We start from the raw sequence: 12980 nt of genomic DNA, 5'->3' as shown, positions 1-12980 counted from the left end.
GAGCTGGGCTACAGCTCAGGAGATGCCCCTGGTGTCAGAGAGGACGGAGGACTGTGCGTCCCCCTTTTTTTCTGTGGCACTGGGGATCAAACCCAGAGGCATTCTACTCTGGGCCAAACCCCCAGACTGATTTTATTTCTTATTTGAAAACAGGGCCTCACTAAGTCGAGGGGGTGCTCATTAAATTGTCGAGGCTAGCTTCGAACCTGTGACCCTCCTGACTCAGCCTCCCAAGCCTGGGATGGCAAGCATGTGCCAGCACGCCCGGCCTGTGCACCCCCTCCTTTGCTCCATGTGAGGGGGGTCCGCCACTCGCAATCAGCACGACCCCAGTGAACATGAAGTGTTGGCCACCTGGATTAGGGATTCTCCGATATTTATTTTGATGACAAAAATCATAAGAAAGAACAAAAATGACAATTGAGAAGCCAGGAGCGGGTGAGGGCTGGGGGCCATGGTGGGTGAGTGCCCAGAGCTCCTGGGAGGCCGGCTGGAACCCTGGGTTTCTTCCCCGGCCCCCCAGTTAGTTGCCCCAGGTGCCTCCTGGAACCCCTAGGGGTCCCGCAGGGCTCACTTTGAGAACTGGCCGGCCCAGGGCGGGTCACACAGTGGCCTCCACCTCGGAGGCCTCGTCGTCCTCCAGCAGGCTGTAGGAGGCATGGCCCTGGCAGGGCCGCTGCAGCGGGTGGGCCAGCAGCTTGGCCATGCAGTTGTGCAGCTCGAGGGCCGGCCCGGCCAAGGCCACCTCGTACTTGTAGCTGGTCCCCTTGGTGTCCAGGCTGCCCATGAAGGCGAACATGTCCTGTGGGGGGCAGCGCGGGGCTGGGGACGCAGGGCCACACAGACACACAGACACACAGACACAGACACAGATACACAGGCACACAGACACACACACACACACACACACACACACACACACACACACACACACACGGCCAAGGGGAGCCAGCCAGAGAGCCGCAGGCATCCACCCCGCAAACCTTCCCTGAGACCCGCCTGGTACATATGGGGCAGACACATCCCCAGCCCACAGGCTCGGCCTTCTTGGGGCACCAGGAAGACTCCCCAGGAGGAACTTTTTTTTCTTGCAGTGCTGGGGATGGAACCCAGGGGCATTCTGCCTCTGAGCTACACCCTCTGCCCTATTTTTGAGTTTTTATTTTGAAACAGGGTCTCACTGAGTTACAAAGGGCCTCACTAAGTAGCTGAGGCTAGACTGTCCTCTAACCGCCATCCTCCTGTCTCAGCCTCCCAGACGATGGGATTACAAGCGTGCGCCACCACGCCTGGGTTTTCTTCCTTTGGTACTGAGGATTGAACCAGGGGCATCCTACCTCTGAGCTACACCGCTAGCCATATTATACATTCTTTATTTTGAAACAGGGTCTCACTAAATTGTGGAGGGCCTCGCTAAGTAGCTGAGGCTGGCTGCAAACCTGCGATCCTCCTGTCTCAGCCTCCCAAGTACTGGGATTACAAGCGTGCGCCACCACGCCCAGTTCTTTTTATTCTTAATTTTAAACAGGGCCTAAGTAGCTGAGGTTGGCCAAGAACCTCCAGTCCTGTCCTCAGGCTCCCAAGTTCTGGGATTACAAATTGCACCACCACGACTGGCTCAGGGAGAGATTTTGACTTGGGTATTGAAGAACGAGTAGGAGCTGGTCTCAATTCCCGATTCATAGATAAACTGAGCAGAGAAGCAGCCCCATGGCCGGTGTGGGGCTGGGCTGTGCGGGGCGCAGAGCTTCGAGGCAGGGAGGGAGGCGGGGTCCAAGCAGAGGGCCGCACTCAGGAAGAAGCACGGAACTCTGGGCCAAATGGGCAGGCCCCCAGGCCCCCAGCCCCGCGTCTCTCCCGCGGTCACCCAGCTCACAGCGCACGCGTGGGAAACGTTTGTTGAGTGAGTGAGTGACCGCTCCCGCAGGACCAGGGCGGGGCGGCCAAGGGCAGTGGGGTGGGGCCTCTCACCTTCCAGCTGGTCTCGTCCTCCTTCTCCTCGGCGCCATTGTGGATGTACACGACATCGAAGAAGAAATACGGGCATTGTAACATTTTCTACGGGAAGAGCACACCGCCGGTGGGGTCCCGTCCCTGGCCTGACCACAGCCCGGCTCCTCCCCGGCCTGGGGCTCCCCAGCCGCCCGCACCTTCATGGGCTCGGTCGGGGAGAACTGCGGCTGGCGCGGCGGGCGGCTGTACACCAGGATGGCGCGCACCACGTAGGGCGGCGGGATGGTCTGCACGTTCTCCGTGACCGGGAGCTCCGTCTTCTGCTGGCTACGTGGACCAGAGCAGGGCGGCGGACACTGGGGCCGGGGTTCCGCCTCCGGGGCCCGCCCCGTGCGTCCTCGAAGCCAGCACCTCCCCGTCCCCTGCGCCAGGGCCCCTTTCTACCAAGGAGTGTCCAGGGTGTGTCTGAACCCCGGCCAGGTGGCGCACACTTGTAATCCCAGAATTCGAGACAGGAGGATCGCGGTTCGCGGCCAGCCTCAGCTACTTGGTGAGGCCCTTGGCAACTCAGTGAGACCCTATTTCATGTTTCAAAATAAAGCATAAAAAATAGGGCAGGGAGTGCAGCTCAGAGGTAGAATGTCCCTGAGTTCCAGCCCCAGTACCGCCAACAAAAACAAAACAAAAAAAAGGACATGTCTTTAGGAAGAGCACCTTGGCCACCATGTAGACAGCTAGAGGCCGAATCGCCTGGCGGCCTCGGGAGGGTCCTGGGAAGGGCGGCGCGGCCCTGGAGGGGCACTGGGATGAGCGTGTGGACAAGACAGAGACCGCAAACCCGGGGAGTCCCGGCTGCGCAGAGCGGGAGGAGGCAAGAGGCCACCCCGACTCCCTCAGCCTCAGCGCTGCCATCACGCTGGGACCCACCTGCCTGGCGGAGCGCGCCGCCCTGCCGGGGCTGCTACAGTGGGACCGCTCCGGGGTGTGTGGCACTGCGGGGCCAGCCCAGGGCATTCTTCCTCTGACCTCGACCCCCGCCCCATTTATTTATTTGTGTGTGCGTGTGCGTGTGTGTGTGTGTGTGGTACTGGGGATGGAAGCCAAAGGCATTCTACGTCTCAGCTGTATCTTCAGCCCTATTTTAATTTATTTATTTTTTGTTTGCGGTACTGGGGATGGAACCCAGGGGCATTCTACCTCCGAGCTAAACCCCCAGCCCTATTTTTATCATTTTGAAACAGGGTCTCACTGTTTGCAAACCTGCGATCCTCCAGTCTCTGCCTCCAGAATGCTGGGATTACAAGCCTGCACCACCACGCCTGGTTTTTATTTTGAAACAGAGTCTAATTGCAGGGGCCTCACAGAGTTGAGGCTGCCACAAACCTGCGATCCTCCTGCCTCGGCCTCTCAAGGGCTGGGATGACAGGCGTGCGCCACCACGGCTGGCTTAAATTTCTTTTAAGTTTTGAGACAGGGTGTCACTGAGCTGCCCAGGCCGGCCTCCAACTTGGCATCCTCCTGCTTCCGCCTCGAGCCCCTGGGAGGCTCTTCCCCTCCACAGACAGCTCTGCTTCTCCGCAGCACTAGTGACAGAACCCAGGGCCTCATTCCTGCCAGGCCATCGCCCCAGAGCACGCACGGGGGCAACTTACATGAGGCTGAAGAGGCCTTCCAGATCTGGCGGGGTGCTAAGGAGAAGGCGGGCGACAGGCACGTGTGGGCAGGGCTGCGGCTTTCCCAGGAGAGCCGGCACCTGAGGCAGGCTGTGTGGCCCCGGCCTCCTCGCTTGCGCTCTCTGGGCTTCCCTTTCCTCTGGGCACAGATCACCGCACAGGGTGTGGGCACCGGACCCCTCCAGACCCTGGTGTCTGAAGCTCCTGTCTCCCACAGGGTTGGGCCTCTCCTTCCCACAGAAGAGCCTGGGGGGCTCCGTGCCCTCCCCACTCGCCAAGGACCCCCTTCCTCATTCACAGAGACCATGTTCCACCTGGGTCACACCTGACCCGTTAACATAAACGTGTCAGCCAGGCAGGGTGGTGCACGCTTGTAATCTCAGCACTTAGGAGGCTGAGACAGGATTTTCAGTTTGTGGACAGCCTCAGCTACTTAGTGAGGCCCTTTGCAACTCAGTGAGACCATTTCAAAATAAAAAGAAAAACCCACGCGTGGTGGCGCAGGCTTGTAATTCCAGCACTGGGGAGGTTGAGACAGGAGGAACGCGGTTTGTGGCCAGCCTCAGCTACTTAGTGAGGCTCTCTGCAACTTAGTGAGACCCAGTTTCAAAATAAACAATCAAAAATAGGGCAGGGGGTATAGCTCAGAGGTCAAACACCTCTGGGTTCTATCCCCAGACCTGCAAAAAAAAAAAAAAATTTAAATAAAAAACTGGGGTGGGGATTGGGTAGGGGCTAACTGGGAGATGTGTACATGTATGTCTACACAAGTTTTTAGCCCACTATGATGTATGAATACAGTGTACCAATTAAAAACCTGAAAAAAAAAGAAAAAAAAGTTAAAAATTAAAAAAGGAAAAGAATAATAATAGGGCTGGGGGGTGTAGTTCCAAGGTAGAATGCCCCTAGGTTCTATCCCTAGTACTGAAAAAAAAAAAACCCCAAAAAACCCACAGGTGCCGCGCCGGCTGGGGGTGCAGCTCAGCGGTAGAGAGCTTGCCTAGCGTGCATGAAGCCCTGGGTTCAATCCCTAGTCCTTCAAAAAAAGAAAAAAGAAGTAAAAGCACGCTGTGCCCGGTGGAAAGAGCTGTGGGGCAGATGCGACTCTCCAGTCCCACGCCTGTCACTGACTCGGCGCTCACGGCTCCCCTCGTGGGCGGGCTGCGGAAACCCAGAGTTGGAGCCACCCAGCACTGCGTCTATCGCTGAGCAACGCTGGCAACTGCAGGCTTTGGGATTGTGGCTGTTTTAAGATTTGGAATATCCGCATCTCCAACGAGATGTCTAAACGCAAGACTCATTCGCGGTTCAGATGTTCTGGGGCTCACAGGCGGGGGCAGGTCCATGGGCTACCGCAAGTGCCTTGGGCATGGACTCTCGGCCTGTGGGGTCTGTGGGTGCTTGAAAAGTCCCACATTCGCCGGGCGTGGTGGCGCACGCTTGTAATTCTTGCGCTTGGGAGGCGGAGACAGGAGGACTGCGCTGGTTCGGAGCCAGCCTCCCTGGCTTAGGAGACTCTGTTTCCAAATATAAAATAGGTCTGGGAGTGTAGCCCGGCAGTAGAAGGGCTTCCAGAAACCCCAGTACCACCAAAAAAAAAAAAAAAAAGAAAAAAAAAAGAAAAGTCCCACATTCTGCAGCCTTCTGGATCAGAGATGAGCAGCTTAGATTCTTACCTTTTTGTGTGTATTTGGTATTGGGAACTGCCAGCCCTATTCTCTATTTTTAGTTTTGAAAGAGTTTTAGTAAGTTGCAGAGGGCCTCACTAAGTAGCTGAGGCGGGCCAAGAAGCCACAACTCCCTGTCTCAGCCTCCCAAGTACTGGGATTATAAGCGTGTTCCACCGCTCCTGGCTTATTTTTTACTTTGAAACAGGGTCTCACTAAGTGGCTGAGGGTCTCACTACATTACTGAGGCTGTCTGCGAACCTGCGCTCCTCCTTCCAGACCTCCCGAATGCTGGGATTACAAGCGTGCGCCACCTCGCCCGGCTCCTGGACTCTCTTCAGGGCACAGACCATTCTGCGCTCCCCCGCCGCTGGGGGGACGAAGGCTCCGAGCAGCGCCCGCGGGCATCAGCGCGGGCTGCGAGGGGCGCGGGCGGAAAGGATACTGAAGGTGGAGCAGGAGGCCGTCTCCAGGTCGTACAGGCAGCTGCAGAGCTCCCGGGGGTCGCAGGTGAGGCCTGAGAGCTGCAGAAGCACAGGCTCAGAGGCGCCCCGTCCCGCCCCCTCCCCCAGGCCCCGCCCTGCCCACAGCCTCACCAGGCCCCGCCCCCACAGCTTCACCCAGGCCCCGCCCCCGCCCCGCTCCTCCCAGGCCCCGCCCCCACAGCCTCACCAGGCCCCGCCCCCTGCCCAGGCCCCGCCCCGCCTCACCCAGGCCGAGTCGTCGTTGACCACGACCAGCGCGAACTCGTGGCTCTTGTCGATCTTGTGCTTCGTCCTCACGAACATCTCGATCATTTTCTGGGACACATTGAGGGCGTTGGTTTTGGAGCTGGGAGGGGCAGGGGGAAGGCGCACTGAGGCCCCGTCCCCGCAAGGCCCCGGGGCCGGGCATGTGGCAGGTGCCCGCCCATGCTGCCCTGCGGCCCCAGCGGAGTGGGGGAGAGCTCCCTCCTCCCAGAGGCGTTCTACCTCCGAGCTACACCCTCAGGCCGATTTTCTTTCTTACTTGGAGACAGGGTCTCACTAGGTTTCTGAGGCTGTCCTTGAACCTGCGCTCCTCCTGTCTGAGCCTCCCAAGCACTAGGATTACAAGCGTGCACCACCACACCGGCCTTGCGGCCTTTTGTCCGCGGAGGGTCCTGCTGTGGAACCCAGGCTGGCTCTGGCAGCACCTCCCGAGTGCCGAGTGCCGGCCGTGCTCCTGGCCTGCCGAGGCACCTGGCTCTGGGCATGCGGGTGTATGCCACCCTGTCCTGCTACCGTGACACTGCGAAAAGTCGCTCTGATTCTGAGTCCCCTCATCTGGCGGGGCTCATCTGGCTCACACAGTCAGAGCAGAGCCTGGATGGGCCCCGGGTCGACCAGTGTCAGGGGCCGCTGCTCCCCTCTGTTACTGCCAGGCTCGAGGCCAGACCCAACTCCTACAAGTCTCCAAGTGAGGACCCTGGCACGATGGCTCACGCCTGAAATCCTAGGACTCCAGAGGCTGAGGAAAGGACCTCAGGTTCGTAGCCAGCCTTAGTTCATAGCAACTTAGGAGTCACTGTTTCAAATTAAAAAATAAAACAGGAAGCCGAGCATGATGGCGCACACTTGTAATCCCAGCATTTGGGAGGCTGAGACCAGAGGATCACGGTTCGAGGATAGCCTCAGCTACTTAGTAAGGCCTTTGCAACTCAGTGAGACCCGGTTTCAAAGTAAAGGATAAAAAAATATGGCTGGGGGGGGGGTAGCTCAGAGGTAGAATGCCCTTGGGTTCCCTCCCTAGTACAGCAAAAATAAATAAATAAATAAAATTCAATACAATAAAATAGGACTGGGGATATAGCTCAGAAGTAGAATGCCCATTGATTTAATCCATACTCCAAAAAAAGAAACAAAGAAAGAGACAGAGAGAAAGAGAGGGCAGCCTGGACTTCTGGGGCCTCTCCAGCCATGGCCCAGCCCCTCACCCATTGAACGACTCCAGCTGGGGCAGGGACATCTCCTCCGACAGGTCCAGGCAGATGATCTGTGAGGGAGCGAGGGGCAGTGATGGACACTGGGGCACAGACACTGCTCCCGCACCGCCAGGCGGCCGTCCCCAAGGAGCCCTGTCTGAAAGACTGCATGGTGACCCCAAAACCCCAGTGCAACCGTCTGCTATGGAGGTCAGTAACTCGGGGGAAAGTGGACTGAAGGTCTCAGTGGCCACAGGCATGAACAAACCAAAGAATGTTTGACTCAGAAATATGACAGTGGGGGTGGTGGTGCACACTTGTAATCCCAGCATTCGGGAGGCTGAGACAAGAGAATCGCAGTTTGAAGCCAGCCTCAGCTACTTAGTGAGGCCCTCTGCAACTCAGTGAGACCCTGTTTTAAAATAAGAATAAGAAATAGGGCTGGGGGTGTAACTCGGAGGTTGAATGCCCCTGGGTTCCATCTCTAGTACCGAAAAAAATAAAAAGAATCCCCAGCCACCAAGTGTGCAGTAGCCTGTGGCAGCCACAAGATACAAAAACTGGTACAAAACGGATACAAAACGCAGGCATGTTTAACCCTGGGTCCCCGCACCCGGGAGCCTCAGGCCCCATCCGTACTTACCACCTTTTCTGGACAGTTGACCCTGGGGGTTCGAATCTGGAGCTCAGGGGCTGGCGGTGGCACCTGCCAGGGCTTGGGGCCAGCTCCGGCGGGGTTGGGGGCCCCGTCTTCGGCGCTGGCCGCCTCTCCCTCTCCCTCGCTGCGGCTGCCCACGCTAGCCTGGGCCCCCAGCGCCCGGTCCTCAGCCCCCTCAGGGTTGGAACGAGTTCGGGGTCGAGGCTCAGCTGACGGCTCCTCTTCCTCTTCCTCCTCTTCCTCCTCCTCAGGGGGGCTGTTGGGCTCCGCCACTTCCATGGCTCCTGTGTGGCCGGGCAGTGCAGAGATGGGAGAAGCCAGGACCCTCCTCTAGAAGTTTTAGAAACAAAGCGCCCACTAGGTATGAGTCTGTGATCTTGGAAACTCGGTGCCCTTAGCTGTGGGACGGGTCCCTTTCAAACCTATTAGGCCAAGACCCCACCTGACCTAAGGCACTATGTCTCTTATTTTCCTGCAGGGCTAATTCTGCTCCTCCCCCTAGTTTGGCCAATGAGCAAATTCGGGGTCTCTGGCCACTGTGAATGGCTCAGAGATATGCCCAACACGATACGGGTCAATGAGTAGCAAATCTGGGCCTCCTGAGAGAGACATTCGGGTAAAAGAGACTCGCTTTAGGACTGTAGAGCTGAGAAGACACAAGTCGTAGCTGTCAAATGCCCCTTTTGCCTCTAAGATGGGAAAGAGAACCCCCCGAAACGATACCCAAACAGAAAATGGCAGGTCGACCTCTGAGCACCTGGATCCAGCTATGCCTGAATGCAGTCCATTTACCACTCACTTCTGTTTCCTACTGAAGCCAGACTGAGGTGGGTTTTCTGCAACCTGGAATTGGAAGTGTCTCGGTGAATAAGGGAATAATAACCTCCGGGCTCTCCGTCGTGGGCGCTGGGCTCCTGGAGAACGTCTGCACAACGAGACGCGCCGATCTGGATACCACAGTCCTCTTGGGGAGAGACGGACGCCGGTGGAACCGTCTGCCTATCCAGGCAAGAGCGCGGCTTCCCGGGACGGGCTCCGAGACTTGCAGCCCGCCGCGCAGTCTCTACGGAAATCAACGCATTAGTCTCAGCAAGAATGGAGGCGAGACCGCGGGAGCGAGGAGCTGAGACGCGGTGTCAGCAAGGCGTGCGCTGGGCTTCTAGGGACTGGCCGCGCACGCACCCATCACCCGACTTTTACTCACAGTAGCCCAGCCCTTCCTCCAAGGCTCTAGGAAGCCGCCATCTTTGTGGCCGGAAGTTGTGGCGCGCGGCCGTGAGGCCTCCTGGGAAGAGTAGTTGAGCGGACCTCCGCTCACGCAGGAAGTTAAGCGGACTGGGAAGCTGATAGGCTGGATCGTGCTAGAGGGGTGGGCTTATAGTGTGATTGACGGGAGCGGGGCGGGATCTGGGATGTGGTAGGCTGCCCTGGGAGCGAGGACTAAAAGATGATTGGCTAAAGCGAGATTAGGCTGCGTTGTCCTGCTTCTGAAGGTAGAGGCCACACTGGCCAGTGGTTCCTCTGTGATAGGCTGGCAGGAGGCAAAGGGGCGGGAGAAGGCCGAGCGTGCAACTTGATAGGCTGAGACTGACGTGGGCGGGAATAAAGGGGAGAGGCGGGGTTGATTGATGATTGATGGGTCTGGGATGGGCTCAGTGTGGGGCGGGCTATTCAGATTGGGTGGGCGTGGCCCGAGTCCCAAGGCCCCTCCCAACCTGCCACCTGGGGAACCCTCCTGTGTGTGGTACTGGGGATCGAACCCGGGCATTCTACCTCCAGGGTATACCTCCAGCCCTATTTTATTTTTGTTTTTTATTTTTCGTGATACTGGGGATTCAGCCGAGGGGCATTCTACCTCTGAGCTACACCCCAGCCCTATATTTTTATTTTTTATTTTAAAACCGGGTCTATATCGGGCGTGGTGGCGCACACTTGTAATCCTCGTGCCTGGGAGGCAGAGACAAGAGGATCGCGCAGGTTCGAAGCCAGCCTTGTTGGCTTTAAGAGACCCTGTTTCCAAATAAAAATATAAAATAAGTCTGGGAGTGTAGCCCGGAGGTAGAGGGCTCAATCCCCAGTACCACCACCAAAAACAAACAAACAAACAAACAAAAAACTAACAAAACAAAACAACAACAAAAAAAGAAAAACAGTCTAAGTTGGGGAGGGCCTCACTAAGTAGCTGAGGTTGGCCTCGAACCTGCCATCCTCCTGTCTATGCCTCCCAAGTACTGAGATTACAAGCGTGCGCCACTATGCCCGACTAGACCTTTTTATTTATTTATTTCTTTATTTGAGGGTCTGGGGATGGAACCCAGGGGTATTTGACCTCCGAGCTATACCTCCTGCCCTTTTATTCTTTATTTTGAAACCGGGTCTCACTGAGTTGCAGAGGGCCTCACTAAGTAGCTGAGGCTGTCCACGAACCGCGATCCTCAGGTCTCAGCTTCCCGAATGCTGGGATTACAAGCGTCCACCACCACATCAGGCATTTATTTATTTATTTAGTTAGTTAGTTAGTTAGTTAGTGTTACTAAGGGTAGAACCCAGGGGCTTTTCTACCTCTGGGCTATACTCCCAGACCTATTTTATACTTTATTTGGAAACAGGGTCTTACAACTTGTGAGAGCCTCACTAAGTATCTGAGACTGGCTTTGAACCTGTGTGATCCTCCTGTCTCAGCTTCCGAAGCTCTGGGATTACAAGTGTGCGCCACCACACCGGGCCTTTTTTTATTTTTATTTATTTAGAAACAGGTTCTTGCTAAGTTGCTGAGGCTGGCCTCGAACCTTTGATCCTATCTCAGCTTCCAAAGTACTGAGGTGACAGGCCTGTGGCATCCTGCTCTATTTTTATATATTTTTGCATACAGTATAAGGTACCAAGCCTGGGCTGACGATACAGCTAGTGGTAGGTGCCTGCTGAGAACGTGCAAGCCCTGGGTTTCTTCCCCAGCAAAGCAAAAAAATAAAGAGGAGGGGGAGTGAGAGGGGGAGGAAAAGGCCACTGTGAGCCGGGCGATGTGGCTCAGGCTTGTAATTCCTGTGTTTGGGAGGCTGAGACAGGAGGATCGCACAGGTTCGAAGCCAGCCTCAGCTGGCTTAAAAGACCTATTTCCAAGTAAAAAAAATATAAAATAAGTCTGGGAGTGTAGCCTGGAGGTAGAAGGCCCCTGGGTTCCATTCCTAGTACTACACACACAAAACAAAATCACTGTGAATTGGTTTATTTATTTAAAAAATAAAAAAAGCTGGGCGTGGTGGCGCACACTTGTAATTCCAGCTTTCAGGAGGCTGAGACAGGAGGATCGTGGATCGCCTCAGCTACTTAGGCCCTTTGCAACTCAGTGAGACCCTGTTTCAAAATAAAGAATAAAAAATAAGGCTGGGGGTGCAGCTCGGAGGTCAAATGCCCCTGGGTTCCATCCCCAGACCTGCAAAAAAAAAAAAAAAAAATAGGAGCCGGGCGTGGTGGCGCACGCTTGTCATCCCAGTGCTTGGGAGGCTGAGACCGGAGGATCATACAGGTTCAAAGCCAGCCTCAGCTACTGAGCGAAGCTCTCAGCCCCGGGTTCCACCACTAGTACCACAAAATAAATAAATAAATAAATAAATAAAGTCTTGTTATCAACGCATAAGGCATTTATAGTTTTTTATTTTTTGTGGTACCAGGGATTCTACCTCCAAGCTACACCCCCAGCCCTATTCTTTCTTTCTCTCTTTCTTCCTTCCTTTCTTTTCTTCCTTTCTTTCTTTTTGTGGTCCTGGGAATGGAACCCAGAGGTCTCTATCTCTAGGCTACATCCTGACCTATTTTATTTGGGAAACAGGGTCTCACTAAGTTGCTGAGAGCCTCACCACGTAGCTGAGGCTGGCCTCGAACCTGTGCGATCCTCCTGTCTCAGCCTCCCAAGCGCGGGGATTACAAGCGTGCGCCACCACGCCCGGCTGGCAATTATACAGTTTCTTTTAGTTAACTCTAGGATCTTCAGATTTCCCAGGAATTTGGGAGTTTCGGGCCTGGGAAAGAGAACTGGTTTGAGAAGTAAATTCTGACGCACTTCAGCTCCAGCTGCTGATGATTCTTCTTCTTCTTCTTCTTCTTCTTCTTCTTCTTCTTCTTCTTCTTCTTCTTCTTCTTCTTCTTCTCCTCCTCCTCCTCCTCCTCCTCCTCCTCCTCCTCCTCCTCCTCCTCCTCCTCCTTCTTCTTCTTCTTCTTAGGTCTGGCGATGGAACCCAGGGGCACTGTACCTCTGATCTACACCCCCAGCCCTATTTTTTTAAGTTTTTTTTTTTTTTTGAAACAGGGTCTCACTGAGTTGCAGAGGCCTCACTAAGTCGCTGAGGCCGTCTGCAAACCCAGATCCTCCTGCCTCATCCTCCCGAGTGCTGGGATGACAAGCGTGCGCCACCACGCCCGGCTCCAGGTTCTTATATTAAAGTTACATTTTTCTTTTCCTTCCTGTCAGCCTCCTTCCTCCCTCCTTATTTCTTCTATCCTACATCAAGACCAGGACAGACAGACATCTCAGGAGCTGAACTCAAGTGTCCCCACACTCCCCTTGGGGCAGAGGAAGCCCTCCGAGGAGGAAACGGCACAATAGCACGTCCCTGGCCAAGGAGGGGCTTCCTGTTTCCTGGCCCCTCCCAGCCCAGGGCCGGTGGGGAGGGTGACCCCAGTGCTGGGAGCTCAGGCCTCCAACCACGGTGCCCAGAGGGACGGAGAGGGAGAGAGGCCCCGGGGCAAGCCCGAGGTGAGGACCTTTGGTTCTGCAGGGCCCTGGGGAGGAGCGTGGGCTCTGGGGCGCCCATCCTTTTCCAGATAGCAGGAGAAGGGGAACAGAGAACCAGGGAAAGCTTAAGGAGCCAGAGAAGAGGGCATCCAAGCAAACTGGACAGGTAGTGAGCGGCCCGTCGGGGTAAGCATTCAAATGTGCCCAAGCAACATTAGAAGCTCAAGGTCCCTTCCAGGGGGCGAAGCCACACGGTGTTTCCCAGGAGAGGGAGCGAGGCTGCCCTTTGCCCAGGACGGCCACGGCCTGTGTTTTCAGGGCTGTGGAAGGCAGGAGGCAGAGCACTGGTTTCTGG

At 55.8% G+C, this 12980-nt stretch overlaps 1 protein-coding gene across 2 annotated transcripts; it reads right to left on the bottom strand.

The window, feature by feature from the left end:
• Positions 1-601: 601 nt before the first annotated feature.
• Positions 602-8172, bottom strand: BABAM1 (BRISC and BRCA1 A complex member 1; the record flags this gene model as incomplete). 2 transcript variants are annotated; one of them, XM_080715750.1, is made up of 8 exons in its annotated part: positions 602-802; positions 1972-2058; positions 2151-2280; positions 3606-3630; positions 5739-5817; positions 6004-6124; positions 7248-7306; positions 7879-8172. In XM_080715750.1, the coding sequence occupies 8 exons, from the start codon at positions 8170-8172 to the stop codon at positions 602-604; spliced, it is 996 nt and encodes a 331-aa protein (XP_080571876.1). The 2 variants fall into 2 exon arrangements, with proteins under 2 accessions (XP_080571876.1, XP_080571877.1); XM_080715751.1 differs by lacking the exons at positions 3606-3630; positions 5739-5817; positions 6004-6124.
• Positions 8173-12980: the final 4808 nt, after the last annotated feature.

Source organism: Muscardinus avellanarius, assembly GCF_963383645.1.
Source record: "Muscardinus avellanarius genome assembly, chromosome: 18".
NCBI lineage: Eukaryota > Metazoa > Chordata > Mammalia > Rodentia > Gliridae > Muscardinus > Muscardinus avellanarius.
This window is presented reverse-complemented; position numbering and strand designations above follow the sequence as displayed.